The sequence below is a fragment of the Homalodisca vitripennis genome, chromosome 1, assembly GCF_021130785.1.
Source record: "Homalodisca vitripennis isolate AUS2020 chromosome 1, UT_GWSS_2.1, whole genome shotgun sequence".
NCBI lineage: Eukaryota > Metazoa > Arthropoda > Insecta > Hemiptera > Cicadellidae > Homalodisca > Homalodisca vitripennis.
In genome coordinates, this window is record NC_060207.1 from 102,032,350 (window position 1) to 102,050,544 (window position 18,195).

General features: G+C 32.6%; 1 protein-coding gene across 2 annotated transcripts in view; it reads right to left on the reverse strand.

Moving 5' to 3' along the window:
- Positions 1–1,401: 1,401 nt before the first annotated feature.
- LOC124367977 (choline transporter-like 1) overlaps positions 1,402–18,195 on the reverse strand; it is a 62,233-nt gene continuing 45,439 nt past the window's right edge. For both annotated transcript variants that reach the window (XM_046825241.1, XM_046825231.1), the window contains exons 12-15: positions 13,113–13,253; positions 8,587–8,743; positions 2,276–2,497; positions 1,402–1,848 (exon numbers count right to left, since the gene is read on the reverse strand). In XM_046825241.1, the coding sequence (XP_046681197.1) occupies positions 1,702–1,848; positions 2,276–2,497; positions 8,587–8,743; positions 13,113–13,253 (667 nt within the window). In that variant the 3' untranslated portion in view covers positions 1,402–1,701. The remainder of the gene's footprint in view (positions 1,849–2,275; positions 2,498–8,586; positions 8,744–13,112; positions 13,254–18,195) is intronic.

Sequence of the window (18,195 nt, forward strand, 5' to 3'; positions counted from 1 at the left end):
ACCCAAAGGATACCTGATTCAGCCATTTGTAGATCACATACGGGAAAAGTGTGGTCTATTTTATAATACTAGTAAATATGTAGCTGTGGACGAAAGTACTATTTCTTTCAAGGGAAAAGTATCTTTCAGAGTCTACAATCCACAGAAACCCACTAAATTTGGAATAAAAATATTTGTAATTTCAGACAGTACAAATGGGTATATATACAATTTTATACCTTATTATGGGAAGCAAACCCTAATTCCTAATTCTACCCTTCTCAAGACTACACAAATCGTAAAAGTGCTTTGTGAGTCAATTTTGCAGAAAGATCCTAAAAACCCTTATGTAGGATTACAAGTTTATACAGACCGTTACTACACAAGCCCTGAACTTGCTAAAGAACTCCTTGATTTAGGGTGTGTTTTAACTGGTACTGTTATGCCGAACCGAGTTGGTATGCCTCCTAATTTGAAAGCTGATGGTAAAAAGCTCAAGAAAGGAGACGTTCTCTCCAAAAGAAAAGGAGATTTATTGGTCTTGTCCTGGAAGGATAAAAGGGTCGTGCACATGTTGAGTACGAAGGGAAAAGGGAGCAGACGTAATATGAGCCTTGTACAAAGTAAGTGGCCAAATAATCCTCCAACCCCTAAACCAGATGTAGTAACAGACTATACCAAAAGAATGGGAGCAGTTGATAGAAGCGACCATTTTATCGCGTCTTATCAGTTCATGAGGCGTACGAAGAAATGGTACCGTAAGGTTTTTTTTTGGCTTTTAGAAGTGGTCATTGTCAACTCTTACTTATTATACAAAAATGTTCAAGAAGCAGCTGGAAAAAAACCACTTACCCATAAAGATTTTAGGAAAAGTTTGGTTAACGACTTGGTAGCAGATAGAGTACATCTACGTACGCAACGAAGAAAGCGTGGAAGACCAACTCTAAATGTTCCTCAAGAAAAAAGCAAGCAACATTTTATGAGGAAAAGAGCTCAAGGATCTAGGAGGTGTGTTGTTTGTACAAGAAATGGATTACGAAAGGAGACAATGTACTTCTGCAAGTCATGTCCCGAGACCCCATGGCTTCATCCTGATTTGTGTTTCGAAGTTTACCATACAACTGACTAAAACTATCATCAGAACTTGTAAACTCATTAAGATCAGCATATTTCACTTTATTTGTTTTCATATTCATGTACATAGCCCAGTTTTTATCACATGTATTTGATTACTCTGTAACCATTTGATTGAATTTGATTTTTATCGAAATATTCCATTATTATTAAAAAATGTCGTTATTTTAATGAAAGTATTACATTATTGTAAAATTTACTTTTTTGTGTGTTATTAGTCATTAGGAATGATTAAAAAAATTAGCTTTAAGGAATTTTCATTTTCATTTTTTTACCTTATGAGCGTAATCTAAAAAATTACTAAATTTAAATCGGCGTTCAAAGGGTTAAGATTCTAAATAATATATCATGCATGATATATATAAAATCAATTTTCAGGTATAAAAATTTTGTTTAACCTTAAATGTCAGTCTGAAATACAGAGGCATTTTAGAGATTACCTGTGCCACTTCTAGGGTTAAATATCAAGCAACTACACAAATTACAAAGTTCAGTTAAAATATTTGCATATGACCTAATAAAACTTAATCAGTCCAAACTATCTGTATAAAATATTTTTCTGATACAATATCAGCTGTTTTTGTCAGTCTATGTATTGATTGGAGCTTCTTCAGGGATGTGGGTGTTGTTGCGGGCAGCACTCAGGTTGGCTATGGCAGACTGTCTCCATTTTCCCTCATCTCCATGGATATTCTGGTCCTCACAGACACACAGGAACAGAGTATCTATCACCACCTGCCAACAAATCAGGCCCTTGTACAGATGCCAACTAGTCCTTGACAAGGCTCTCAACATATTTAATAGAAATGGCACATTTAATAATCTTGTTAATGCCTTAGGACATTTAACCTGAGTTAAGATGCAGCATAGTTTAGATCTGTTAAATACAAATTGAAAACGTAGTTTTCTGACGACTTTTAATAGTAATAAAGACAATGAATTAGGAATTAATTAAAGATATATAGCACTAATTATAATAAAAACCAAAACAAATTAATAATTATTACTAAGTTTTGAAACAAGGCATGCTAGAAAATCTATTCTAAATCCCAGAGAATATCTTAAATAGATGTTCTAAAAGGAGAAAGTTACAAAAACGTTGAAATAATTGATCATTTTCTGCATACTTTTATGTCAACCCTCACTGGAACCAAAAACTGACCTCATACAGACTGATGATGCAGTGAGCAACGAAGTAGGCGAAGAGACAGACGACCAGAGTTGGAGCAGCATAGAGGTGTAGCTCAGGGTCGCGTTTGAATAAAAACAGTCCCACACAGCCAGTAACAGTCATGACAATCAGTTTTCCGAGGAATAGAATGAAGTCACCAACACTGTTGAGGGTGGCCAGCCTTAGAGCATTGTTCACCAATACATGCCAGGCCTGAGGGATAATAGACATTATAAGTACTGTTTTGCTATCTTACAGCTATGCATAAACTGCTATATTTATATACTGGGGTTTAGTGTACTTCTGTTGTAAGTCTGTTATGAACAAAATGTTGACAAAAAAGTTTAAAAACAAATACCCTGTACAATATGCTGGGATACAGTTTTCTCACTATATCTAATAAACAGATTAGAAAAGGAACCTGGACTAGTTGTAAGTTATAATGTGTAACTAATGTGCTCCATCTACGGGAGTCTTGCTGGTTTCCTATCAATGGTCAAAGTGTTATGTACATAACCTAGTAGATATCACATCAACAATCACTGTTTCTCTATTCTGATTATTTTTAACCTATAAGTTGCAGCCAAAATATTAAATGATTAAAAACCATTAGTACACTGGTAACCGAGAAATATTGTTGATTGCAGTGTATTGATCTATTCGAGATTTGATGTTAAATAATTTCAAAGCAAGATAAACAGTATAACATTGAAAAGATGATTTTGTAAGCTTTAATTTGTATGCATGAAACATTGCTGACTGATATTGTTTTGGCTATGAAAGACAATAATCAACATTTTCTAATTACCCATTTTGCTGCCACTTCCATAGCAACAACAACATAATTTTTTATGTTATATTTATGGTGTTATAAAAAACTTTGATGAGAAATTAGCTCAAAAATCAATTATAACGTGGATTTTTTAACTTTAATTTGCACTTTCCAAAAGCTGAAGAGTTTTACTTGGTTTTGAACTATGTAGTGATTCTCTACAGTCGGATATTCAGTGGTAAAAGTCTAGCCCATTTTTGACCTTGACTATTAACACTGCAGCAACATACCACTTTATGTGAGCGTCATTATTTGTTGTCATTAAAGAATCTGTTTAATTTTAATGGATTGTTTCAACTAAGTATTTTACAGTGTTTCACAGATTTTTACAATTCATTTGTAATGTAATTAGTTATGAATAAATAATATTATTCATAATATCAACTCACAAACTTATGTTATGCAATTCCGGAAATTAATTTGTTTTAGTAAATCCAATTTAGTTTTTTGTTATGTTTTTAACCCTTTGCAACTTCCGAAATATCTGACCGTTGTTTTGGCCAAAACCTCGGACGTCTGACATTTCGGATGTTTGGTAAATCCTTTATACTGGCTTTATAAATTATCCAAATGCAGTAAATTTGCGATATACGCAGGCTGGATAGTTGTTGTATGTAAAAATGTAGTAAACCTTTATACTCTATGGTGGTGATTTTGTAGTTTTACATTGTGTTGTAGAGGTTTGTCAACTTCACCTTTTTTCGTCAGCTGATTTGATCCCAACTTCAACAGCTGATCTCTTCATTGCTTTGTTTAGTCTGAGAAGTTATTTCAGTCAATAGTTTTCAAGCTAAATATTGAAATTATTGGTTTGTAGCTAGTACTACGTGTCAAAAATGAGTGACCAATCATCTGATGAAGAACGGCCTACTCGCCAAGCTTCGCCTGTTAGCGAAAATACACTGTTTAGAAATATTATTAAAAGTGGTGTGGGTTATGTTGACGATCTGAGTGATAGTTTTGTCAGTAACATATCAGATTCGGAATCATCTGAGGATGCCAAAAGTGAAAGTGAGGGAGGTATTACGGGCTTTGACGACGATACAGACAATGATCCTGACTGGGAGCAATCAGGGGAACCGAGCTCAGACGATGAATGCCCTGTCTCAAAGAAAATTTGTTCAAAGCCTAGGTCTAGGCCTACAAATGCACACATTGACAAAACCATTGATGATGTCATCTCAAGCCTAATTTATCTACCTAATTTACCTTCTACTAGTAGTTTTGTAGTTGAAGCCTTCAATAACCAGCCAGAAGTAAATGTGAATACAACTAATGACCAGCAAGAAATACGGCTTGCTAATGCTGATGTAGATATGCCTCTTTTGAACACTATTGAAGAAACCATAGAACATGTCATAAGAAACTCTGATGACTTTGAAATACCCGATCCAGATCCCGACATCCCACTAAACCTGGATCCAAATATTCTTGATGATACGCGGTGGACTGCTGTCAATGAGGAGAATGATCCTGGTTTTGACCATAATTTTGGGTTTTTTGAAGAACCTGGACCAAAGCACTGTCCACCTCATGATGCTAAGCCAATAGAATATTTTTTCTTATTTTTTTCAATAAACCTTTTGACAAAATTTGTAATTGAGACAAATAGGTACGCCCATCAGTTTATTGCCTCACATGCACACTTGTTTTCTCCTCGTTCTAGAGCTTGAGAGTGGAGACCTGTCACTGTACCTGAAATTAGAGCTTTTATAGCAGTCATATTGAATATGGGGCTCACAAGAAAGCCTAATATTCAGAGCTACTGGGCAACTTCTGATTCACAACACTCTCCTTGGTACGGGAAAATGTTTGGTAGGTCACGTTTTGAAAGTATAGTACAATTTTTCCACATGGTGGACAACAGCAAATTGGCTAAGGCAGGAGAACCAGCATATGATCCGTGTGCCAAATTTTCACCCTTGTTGAAACAGTGACCAGATTGTTTAGATTACATTACAACCCACACCGTGAGTTGTCAGTGGATGAGAGTTTGGTGGGAACAAAATCACGATCACAGTTATTGCAATATTTACCAAACAAACACCACCATAAGTGGGGTGTGAAGTTATGGATGCTCTGTGATTCAGTAAGTAGATATTGCCTGGCCTTTTTCTGTTACAAAGGGTCAAAAGTTACTGGCAAGAAAACCACAGGTTTGGCGTTCAAGGTTGTAAAAAAACTGCTGAAAATTGGTCAATACTTGAACAAAGGTTATCATTTGTTCATAGATAACTTCTTCAGAAGTATACCACTGGCAACCTACAAGTATGACAAATCAACTTTGTTACTGGGACTGTGAGGAAAAACAGAAAAGGCATTCCTCCTCAATTGAAAGATAAGTTCAATGTAGGGGAAAAAAGTACATTAGAAATAATAGCCTTCTATTCTTAGGCTACAGAGAAAAGAAGAGTAAAAAAAACCCGTACTTTTGCTATCGACTAAACACACAGCCAAGTCAATCCAAAAGGTAGGAAAAAGGAGAAATGAGGATGATCGTGTGAAGGAAGTCCCAGGAATGATAGACTTGTATAACCACTTTATGGGTGGTGACAACGGTTCTGACCAGATGATGTAATGCTATCTAGATGAGAGGCGAACATTGAGGTATTGGAAAAAAGTTACATTCAATATTTTTGCTAGAATGATATTGAATGCATACATCATATATTCCGAGAATACTTCAGGAAAAGTCCTCTCTAGATATAACTTTACAGTAGCAATTGTTGAATACTTGGCTAAGCAATGGCTCGCAGAAAAAAATGCTGGTCATCTTCATGTGGATGGTGGTGATGGACCAAATGCTAATCTTCCTATTGGCATACGAAGTTTACCAGGGAAACAAGAGAGGAACTGTTGTGTATGCAGCCCAATCAGCACTAAAGCAGGAGGGAAGAGAAAGAAAAGCAGAACAATATGTACAAGGTGTGGCAAGGGACTTCATGGCCTGTGCATAAATAAACGTTTGCTAAAATAAACAGACCATTTTTGTAAATAGTAACACTTTATTGTTATTCTTTTTTATGCTTTGTTATGTTTTATGACATTTTTTATTGTTTTTGGCCACATAATCTAGTACAGCAGAATTTAGTAGGTAACACTTTGTGATGTAACTTTCCTATTGGTTGAACTAAAACCGTTTGTGAAAAGAACAAATATTTGTGAACTTTTCTGTGAGTATTTTGTGAACATTTCTTGTTCAGTTTATTTGTTCAATGCAGTAACATAAATACTATTCATGATGGAGAGGAAGAATTTGAAGAATTGTATGATTTGTGCTCTAAAAAAGTAAATATTCAATCATTTGACAAATAACTCACTATTTGGGGAAATTGTCGGAAATTACAAAACTGCCTACAACATTTTTGTTTATAGAGGTAAGTTTATGAAATTTTATGTGCATGTTTACAATTACATAAGGAACCTAGAAATAATAATAGTCTATATAATGTCAATGCAATTTTTTCAGTTATAACAGCTAAAAGTTAACTTTTGTAAAAATTTTGGTAAAAGTTTTTTTTATAAGTGAAAAAAGGTATAAAAAAATAAGGTAATTACAAATATATTTTTTTACAATATAGAATTTTATGAGAAATAAACAAAAACCAAAATTATAACTCTATCTGCTAAAATAAAAAAGTTACAATTTTTTAACAAAACCTTTACAAAATTGATAAAAAGGGCTCCGAGGTTTTCGCCAGTACTTGTTCAATAGAGGCCCGAGTTTTTGGTAGTGACCAGAAATTTTACTCTTGAGTGCAAAGGGTTAATAAAAAATAACATTTTAGATCTTACACAAATACATTCGGTACTTTCTCAATTCACTACAAATTAGTCAACAGTATTTACTACCATTGGTATTGGAAGATTGTGTACTTCTTTAACATTTTAATTGGAACATATATATACTTTTTAGTCACTGTTACAACTTTACCCATTTCCTCAAAATGGAATTTTGGTGGGAGTGGCTTAACATTTTTAAATGTAAAGACTCATAAAGGAACCTCATCTGAAAGGTCAGTACTTTGGGATTATACCGACCACACCAGTATGAAGAACACATAAATATAAATTTATAGAAATAAACATGATAGAACGAAAAAACAACTCTTTAATTACAAAATTACAAACTTACAAGCATTTCCAGGTATTGTGATCGGTATTGTTGTCGCTGTTATCTTATCTTTCTCGAGAATCCCGATTACGGCAGGCCGCGCGGCATCACATGATTTGCACTGTACATAATTGCCTTTCCATTACAATTCAATTTATATTTCTGATCAGCCCCTCTAGAATTTGATATTTTACTGATAGGTACTATCTCGAGGGATGTTTTTCTTTCGTTTTTTGGGTGGCGGAATGTGATCAAGAATAAAAACAAGTTTTGAGTGTTTTTTTCAATAAAGAGTTTAGTTTTAGTTTGGTAATGTTTGTTGTTATTGAATTTTTGTGTTTGGAGAAATGTAGAGGTAAAACACGGAAGTACAACAAAGCAACGCACCAGCTGAACGGGCGGCGAGACTCTGCAATCACGTTATCTACTAGACCGCTCCACTTTGACCTCTGTCTGAGGATGGGGAGGGGTTTGCGATAAGACAATTCCTGTTTTATATTGACGAAATATTGTTCTACGCTAATCTAGTAATCAGTAAAAGCAAAATGTCGAATAACGATTCATGTCTGGGTGTGGTCGGTATAATCCCAAAGTACCGAAAGGTCTTGATAAAAGAAGAACAGTGGTAACTAGAGCTTTCTATCTAAACCAAGTACAAAACGGCAGCTCATTGAAATTAAAGTAAAATTAAACACATTTGGGGGAAATGGGCAATGTTGTAACAGTGACTAAAAATTTCACTTCTATTTCCTAAAAAGATGTCCTAAGTTCCATCCCTCCACCTTTATCTATAAAAAATTAAACAGTGTATTCACACTTTTTAAATCACACTGTATATTGTACATATGTAAATAAGGTAGGATTCAAATTTAGTATTTCATTTTATGTTTGTTTTAACTATCATACTAATGTAAGTATTAGATGCAGTTATAAGATTATGTTTATCCACAAAAGATATTATTTCTTTATAGATCAATCTATTTTCAAACCATTACAGTACCTGCACACGTTTTTTAAACAAAGCCATGTAACAAATAAGTTTTGAGGTAAAAGTTATTGCTAACTAGTTGCAAAAACAAAATATTTACAAAAATAATTTCAAAAAAATATTTTATCAAGATTTTGTCAAAAAATTATTTACATGGAAAGTAATAATGTGTTATTGTTATAATATTTTTCAAATATTTGTGAATACATTTGGACTGACAGTTATGTAATGGGATACATTACAAAGACATCTATTCTATCTGTTGAAATAGAACTGCCATTACAGAGTGATACCATTGCCATTTCTAAGATTGAATTACTTCTAAAAACAAACTTAACATCACCCCAACAACTAAGGGAACTAGTTACCCTGGAGGCAGCTGGGCAGAAGTTAATGCCTTGCATTGCCACAACTGTGTAGGCATTGTGATTGATATATCGAATACAATTCTCGAAGCAGTAGAGACAGCAGATACAGCACTTGGCAATACATTGGGCAATATCTGACTGTTCGTACTTTTTCAATCTGTAACAACAACAAAAATAATACCTTGAAGGAGATGATAGAAAAACATAATGCAAATTCAACATGCAATCACTTGTTTTACAAAACACTTCAAACATATTTTTAGAGAAACAGTAATATTATAGCCAAAGTTCGGATACAAAATTATATTTAAGGATTCGTATATATTATTACTTACTAATTAATACAACAAAAAATTCACTTAGAGTTTATTAATCAAAATGAATCTCAAATTTAACTCTCTAGATAATATATTTTATTATATATAATTATAATTTTATTATTATTTTTTATTATATATATATATATATATATATATATATATATATTATAAATAATCAAAATAAAGAAATAAATAAATAAAAATAACATTCTCTCTCACACAGTTCTTAATAGTTCTAATAAATTTCTGCTCTCCTCAACTTATTAGAACATTACTTCAATGTACGTTTTGGCTTGAGTGTATATTAATTATTCTTTTACTAAGTTTTATTAATTGTATTTATAAAGTGACTTATTTTCTTGAATGTACCTATGAACAAAAAAACAAATTGTCAAAAAACTACAACAATCTTACACAATTTAGATCAGATTTTTATTAAAGGACACATTACAACATTTTGAACTATTTTACATCAAATAATGGGGCATCCAAAAAAATTCAAAAGTGACACTAGTCCAGTCGTATTACCTGATTGAAAAAATAAATGTTTTCTTACAGCAAACTAATGGCACAATTTAGTCAAATACATCATAAATAAATAAAAAAAACCATTCCGAACCAAAATCGTCTATTAGGGGGTATAGGAGGGGTGGTTTTTAGGGGTGAAAATGGTTTTTTGCAATTTGTGAGTAAACAATGCATCCTATTGAAAAAAGTCAAATGTAAAAGTGGTTGGAAATAAAAAGATCTACAACTTATGTTGTAATCATTTTTGCCCTAACCTCAAAAATTTCCCAAAAAAATTCAAAAAACCGTTTTTTTGGTTTTTAATTTTTTTCTTTTACAAAAATGGTTCGATTGAGCTGAAAGTTTGATCAAATATACTTTGTGCTATTCTAAAAATACTGTATTTTTTTCATTAAGAAATATTCAGCCGTTATAATAAAATTTCACTTTAAAAAAATATTTTGATAATTTTCAATCACCATTTTGAAACATTTTTTTTAATCAAAAAAGGTTCTATGACGGCTCATTATTTTCGTTTTTAGTCTATTTTGAAGAAATGAAATAAAAAATATGTAGTTTAATTGAAAAAATCGCAGAAAAATGGAAAATAAACAAAATATTGACATTTTTCATTATACATTGTATTATTTACGTGGAAAAATTGTTATTATTTATTTAAATTATAATTCTTTTTAATGTTGAAGAATTTTTGAATATTTTGAAAAGTTTAGAAACATTGTTGAATGTGAAAGTTGGATTACACGTATATATAGTGCAGGTATATAATAGTGTACTTGAAGCAAAAGGGCGGGGTCAATCCTATTCTTCTATTATACGGGTCTCAGTATGTTTCTAAGCATACAATAAGCAGCTGCATTGTCGTCAGTGAAGTTATATTGGAGTAGTGTCGTGAAATAAGCCTCGTGATTAGCAATTTACAAGATTTTTGTCTATATAAAATACAAATCGTAAGTAAAACTTTAAAATTTTTCGAAACAAAATTTTATAAAAATTATTCAATAAAAATTATTAAAAATAATACAGATCATAAAACTTTGTCTCTGTACATACAATTTTACGCATGCTAATTATCTAGTAATTTTTACATATTTTCAGTATACTAATTTTATCGTGCTTTCTGCATTTTATAGATTCGTATAAATGGTGGAAAAGGTACCTTCTTGTATCATTTGTAAAAGCCGCGATGGAGATTTGGCGAAAATAAAAAGTCGAGGGATAGATACTTTTATTTCGTCAAGTAAACAAAGCAATGATCAGCGGTACAAAACATTTCAGAAATTGACTGAAGCACACATTCATGATGGTTGTCGATCGGCATACAATAGACCTCAATCAATTGTTACAGCTTCCGAAGAACAAACAAGAAAAAAAATCTATTGGGAAGAAGATTATGAAAGAAGCATGTGATTTTGATTTTAAGCATCATTGTGTTGTGTTTTTTGTGAAGAACCTTGTAACCAAAATAGAGCATTTCGCGGCATGCAGAAGGTTGGGACTAAAGAAAAATCAACTTTAAAGGGAAGAGATGTTTCAGAATAATTTAATAAAAGTCTGTTAGTTAGAGTGAATTTTCTCAAAGAATCAGGTGAAGTTCAAGCTTATTATCATACTAGGTGCATGTCATCTTTTTATGATGGGACAGCTCAACATCTTGTAGACATACATCGAGTGTAGATTCTAAAGATTTCATAAGTTACTGCGTGTATTACTTAAAAAAAATTCATCCGAGTGCCAATTTTCCCTTAACGAAATTAAAGAAGATTTTGATGGTGATATCCCAACATTAAATATATTTTTTTAAAAATTGAGTGATAGTTTTGATAACGATCTTGCGTTTCCTTCAATGAAAGGAGATACAATCATTACATTTAAAAAAAGCAGGGAAAAATTGAGTAGAATATAGTATGAATCACGATCAGATGACGTAGAATATGAAAAAAAAGATATTTATATTTTTAAGTTCACTGAAAAAACATAAATTAAAAAAAAAAACTTTTGGAAGGAAATAATGGTTTCTTGATTCAATTTCAATAAGAATTGTAAAAAATATTGCAAAGAAATAAAAAATATATGATGAAAAATAAAAATTAAAAAAAAATTTACTAAGACTCGAATTCTGTTTTTTGATTTATTTAAAAATTTCCACGTAATTGTTAAATATCCATGATTCATTATTATTTTGCTTAATGCTTACAAATAGCACTGGTATAAAAAAAATTATAATTTAAATAAATAATAACAATTTTTCCACGTAAATAATACAATGTATAATGAAAAATGTCAATATTTTGTTTATTTTCAATTTTTATGCAATTTTTTCAATTAAACTACATATTTTTATTTCATTTATTCAAAATAGACTAAAAAACGAAAATAATGAGCCGTCATAGAACCTTTTTTTATTAAAAAAAATGTTTCAAAATGGTGATTGAAAATTATCAAAATATTTTTTTAAGTGAAATTTTATTATAACGGCTGAATATTTCTTAATGAAAAAAATACAGTATTTTTAGAATAGCACAAAGTATATTTGATCAAACTTTCAGCTCAATCGAACCATTTTTGTAAAAGAAAAAAATTAAAAACAAAAAAAACTGTTTTTTGAATTTTTTTGGGAAATTTTTGAGGTTAGGGCAAAAATGATTACAACATAAGTTGTAGATCTTTTTATTTCCAACCACTTTTACATTTGACTTTTTTCAATAGGATGCATCGTTTACTCACAAATTGCAAAAAAACCATTTTCACCCCTAAAAACCACCCCTCCTATACCCCCTAATAGACGATTTTGGTTCGGAATGGTTTTTTTTATTTATTTATGATGTATTTGACTAAACTGTGCCATTAGTTTGCTGTAAGAAAACATTTATTTATTTGACCATTTTTAACTGCTATTTCTCCTGGACTACACACAATATACAAATTAATAATATTATCCAGCAATTACTTCCTTGGTTAATTTCGGCACAATCAAGACGGACATTAATCAAACGATTAAAGGTGCAGGCTCCGATAGACACAAGCTCTAAACTCAGACTGCCGTCCAGACATGCCTTACACACCAAGCAAGTTTTAACAGGGAAACAAACTACAAGAACCTCGACCAAACCAGTAAACAGCTGACCGCTCCCAACCCCCACCCTTCCCGTGACGCGGTCTCGAGAGAACCAAAATCATGGCAGCAAACAACAACCTATCATTTAATTTGCATATTTCCTCTTCAATGCTAAATTTCTAAGGGTGACTGCAGTAAAACAAAACTATGCCCCACAATTACATTAACTTTAAAACCGGTACATTATTAGTAAAACTTTAGCCCCAAGATCAAAAACAACAAACAACATCAAGATTAATACAAAAATACGTGACTTTTTAAATTTATACTCCAAAGGGTTGAAGAAAAATAAATAGTATTACACAACTGTCACAAAATCCATTTTCTCTAAATGTCAATACACTGTGTACCAAAAGTGGTCTAGATCGGGAAAAACAGCTCAAGATTTCCCTGTACTGCTATTAGTTATGCATTCTATCACCAGTTTTGCTAGTAGCATGTTGTTTATATCAGTAGTAGCAATGTACTTGAAATCAGCATATTCAGTTGGAGTTATTAATTTTAATTAGCAGAAATTTGTTTTTAATACTGTTATAATACACAATACTGTAAGTAACACTCACTTAGCTGCTAGATAGGACAGGATGAGCCGAGGCACCTTCAGTAGAGTGATGAGCAAGGAGCCCAGAGCCATGGAGCCAAGATGGTAACTAATAAGGTGACGGTATGCGGTCCACACTGGAGGTTTGCTGTCCACCTTGTCCCTGGAAAATCAATATCAGATACAAAATATCAAGTAATATTTAGGAGCCAAGGCACCTTCAGTAGAGTTCTGAGCAAGGAGCACAGAGCCATGGAGCCAAGATGGTAACTAATAAGGTGACGGTATGCGGTCCACACTGGAGGTTTGCTGTCCACCTTGTCCCTAGACATGCCTATATATAATTTTGCAATAAGATTGGATTCAGAGCATTACAGTTTTCTAACTTGTACGAATGTAGATATTGTTATTGAAAATTAAAATCAACATCAATATTACTAAAACATTTTAATACTTATATATGACAGTTGTTATCCATATTTACAGATTATACATGATACAGTAAAGTATATGTTTTTGCTTCCCAATCCATGTTCGCTATATCATACTATTTCCTTGGTCCAGTCTAGGAATTATATCACTATATATATACCAACTCAACATCAGTTAGAAATGGATGCGATGTTCCCCTCAATGATTTTTTTATCATAAAAATTGCATTTAGTGTCTCTTTCCACATCCTATAATCACAGACTCACTGCGACCATTTGTTTGATTAAATCGTGGTCATGAAGCAAATGGTTTGTTGAATCATGCTAATCCCTGTCCCTTTATACTTTTTCCTTAAGGTGTTGTAAATATGCCATCCCACAATGTCTCAGGAAACAAAATTCAATACCTTACATGTACACATACATATTTACTTCATTGAGGTAAAATACACAATAAGCCTTGTTGCCACGATGTTGAAGTAAGAAATATTGTTACTTTTGTTATGCTTTCACTCTATAAATGTAAACAAATTTAAAATAATAGTTATACTAACTAAACACTTAACACTTTGTACCCTGAGCCCGAGTATAGGTCGGGCTGCGTCGGCAGCGCCTGCTACCGGCGCCCGAGTATAGCTCGGGTCATGTTATTTAATTGTATTATTTAACTCAGTCATCTCATTTTTGGATCCAAACATTATGATTATGTTCATTGGTTGTCTAAGTTCGTATTTGTTGGTTTTGATATCCCTGGGTCACGTTTTAGTAATGAAATACGTATATTTTTCGTCGTACTACAAGCGAGTCTAGACAGCTGATCGTAGGCTCCGCGGCTGATCGTCGGTACTGTCATTTTGCTTTTTAGTGTTTCACGTTGTGTGTTGTTGTGAGTCTTAGTGATGTCTTACTAAGTTTTCTACAAATCTTGCCGACAAATACTGAAGCAAATGTTATTATAATGTATTCTAAATGTGAATTTAACTGTTTGTAAATAATCAGAACATTAGCTTCTTACTTAATGAGTAAAGGCAAATGCAAGCAATGTGAGGTTATCTGTGTGTTTTGTTTTGTATTTACACTCGCTTTGTTCTTTCTTCTCGACTATCCGTTGATTTTCTTTTATATTCTTTACTTATTATTTTCGAGTTTAAATAATATGGGTGATGGAATCAAAAGTGATGCAATTCGCGATCTTTTGTTTGACTCCGAGTCGGAAAGTGACGATGATTTTGATACACACCTGGGACCAAATATTTATTTTATGAACGATCTAAACGAAAATGTGCGAGATCCTGTATTTGATTCAGACTATTGTGCTTTAAAAATTACCACACTAAGGCGAACTACCTGAACTAACAAGCTATGTAGCAAAAACTTTTTTTGTATTTTTTACATAACATTCAATATTATGTAATAATTTTATTTTGAAATAAACTTTATATTTGTATACATTTAAAAAAAGTATGTATTTCTATCTTTAAAAAGAATTGAATCACAAAAAGTACTTGCTCCTCCCGGCGGAGCAAGTACTTTTTGTGATTCAATGTTTATTGAAATTATCTTTAAAAAGATATATAGTATGAGTTTATAACATAATTACTGTAATAACACAGAATTTTTTAACAGCATCATAAAACCCCCAGGGAGCCACACCGAAACATGTATTAAGGGCCCAGGGTACAAAGTGTTAAACGTGCTATCATAATACAATGTTTACACACAACAGTTGTTTACATTTAACACATTTAACAACTTTAGAGCCAAGACACCTTCTGTAAGAGTGTGCAAGGAGCCCATAACCATGGAGCAAACAAAGATGGTGGCTGATCAGGTGATGGCAGGCGGCCTACACTGGTGGTTTGCTGTCCACCTTGTCTCTGGACCATAAATATCAGATATAAAATATCAAGCAATATTCATGTATCATATAAATATTAAGCAACTACTAAAAATACTTTATTGATTAAAGTTTTAGGATTAGTTTAACAAATTGCACCCTTTCATTCAATTTTGTACGAGAAGCAATTAGATGTAAAAGCACTGTTAGGAATCTTATTTTTTAAATATGTACTTGCCCTCCCGACTATGAACCCATAGGACCATTATTTCTTCTTCCATCTTATGACCACTAACCATCACAATATTGTTGTTATATTAAGTTATTATATGTGTTGGTACAGAAAAGAAGATAACACTTAAATCAACTCAGCTTTAAAAACAATTACAATCATCGAGTTTTCTTCGTTTGAAGGTTATTTTTGACAATGGAAGGATTGTGAAGGAAACACGATTTTTCCGGACATTTGCCATCGTTCAATGAAACAATAAATCAGAAACACTACGTTTCGATATGAAAAATCATTGAGTTTTTTTTTTCATTAAAGAGTTATTTTGTACTGATCTGCAAAATCTGATTTAAACCAACAAAATTTCTTATTTTGTTCATAAGCTCATTAAGTAAAACGTATTATGCCAAAAATAGTGGCCTTATAGATTACATAGTTCGAGTGGGTCAATTACATCAGATATTTTACAAACATTGTTTTGTTCCAGCCATTTTTAGAACCCTTTGATTAACCTACATGTAACAGAGTAATCCTCTGATAGTTTAGTACTAAGAACAGTGTAATCTACTGATAGTTTCAAACCGAGTAATCCTTTGATAGCTTAGTACTAAGAACGATGTAAACCACTGATAGTTGGAAACAGAGTAATACTCTGAACTCTACACGTTCTGTACTTGATTATCAGTCCCAAATTAGCCGCAGGCGGTCACGGGAAGTAAGTGTGCCCTGGAAACGGCACTGAGTTTTAGGTCAGTAGGCCACTAAGGGTGGTATTTACGATTTCCGGTTGTTAACCTCAATAAATATGTTACACAGATATCACACACAAATAGGGCTAAATTAAAAAAATAGGGAACACAAAAATCCTCACGCATTTAGGCAAGTAGGTGAGTGGCTATGATGAACCGAAGGTCTGCAAATACTTTCTGTTTGACCTAGAGAATCTGAGTCCTCACCTACAAATAGTTTTAAATTGAAATCGAACAACAGATTTGAGCGGTAAGTGATCAGAGCTATTTTATTTTGAACTCTGGAAAGAATCCCGGCTTAAAGCTACCATGCAACCAGGTTTGACCGGCTGTAGATTTAATTACAGCCCGAAAACCCCCTTACAATGCTTACGTATAATTACCTTCCCACATTCTAATTTACATCTTAAAACATATGATTACCAACAATATTGGAGTGTTTATTTTAAATTATTGTCTATTTTACTATTTTATTCAAAGTAACTGATTTATAAATATTTCAGTTATTAATATACGAAAGAGTGTTATTGGGTGAGACTTTTTATAGTGTCCAATTACCAACTTTAACACAAACATTTTCTTAGTTTTTAGCTTGTAGCACTTATAAAAAACACTGTGAAGATGCCACAATTATGCAAAATAGGAAACAATGATTGATGTTTTGACATAGTATACCAGAACTTGAATATATCTGTCACAATATTATCACTTTAAGTAATTTAAATTTTAAATTCTGTGTTTTAAGTTTGATAACACAAGCCTTGTTCAAATTAGAAAATTTTATTGGTGTAATAGTTGTTTCAGAGGATGGAGAGATATTAGTAGAGAAATTTTACTAGAGGTTTGACACTTGATTGTCTCAAATGCATAGTGGAGATTTATTTTACAAGGACATAGGCTTAGACTTGCTGATTTTGTGTGTTATAAAGTGATTTCTGTCAACACGAATAGTTGTTATTACAATATAAAGGTAGCTGGCATATTAATAACTAAATATTAATGATATGAGTCAGACATGTGTAATTACTTAATAATATATTACCTGCATTCTATTGGACCACCATTTAATAAAACACACAGGTTTGTTTGTTCACTTTGCTTCTTCAATATCTTTCATATCAAGACCAAATAAAAACAAGCAAGATAGTTTATGTAATATCCATTGGTAGCACACTATATAACTTTGTGTTGCAAATATTTAATTCCATCATTGCCTTCATATAAAACCTCCTCATGAGATACTGCAGAGTGAGTTGCCACGTCGCCATGTAAGTTCCTGCAGTATTCATTTACATTTTCTTTAAACTTAATTTTAAAAGTCAGACTTCTTTCAACCTTTACACAGGAAAACATCAACCAATTATGTGATTTCATTTCATTGTCTTTTCCAATTAGTAATGCATTTTTCTAATGATACAGTACTTATAAATTCCATTCTATCCATGTGTACCACTTTCAACTTGTTGTTTCTTCTTTGCAGACTGTATTACTTAAAACCAACCATTTGCATCATAAGTGAATTGGAGTTTTCAATCTCTCTTTTCCAGTCACACCGAATTCAGTATAGTCCAGTAAAAACCAATTTCCAGATACCATTGACATTTCTACGAGGGTAATTTGGAAAGTAAGGTCCGATTCGCGTTAACCAGACAAACAGTAAGCGAGCAGCGAAATGCGCATACGCCCTGACTCCCGGCATGCATTGCGCGCAGAACGACGCCATTTGCAATGAAATCGTTGTAGTCTGCTGTTGTCTGTGCCTTTTTAAAATGTTTAAAACTATTGAACGTCCCGCCGACTGTGAAATACGGTCTGTGATACGGTTTTTGACAGCAAGGAACGTTTCAGCAGCGGATATT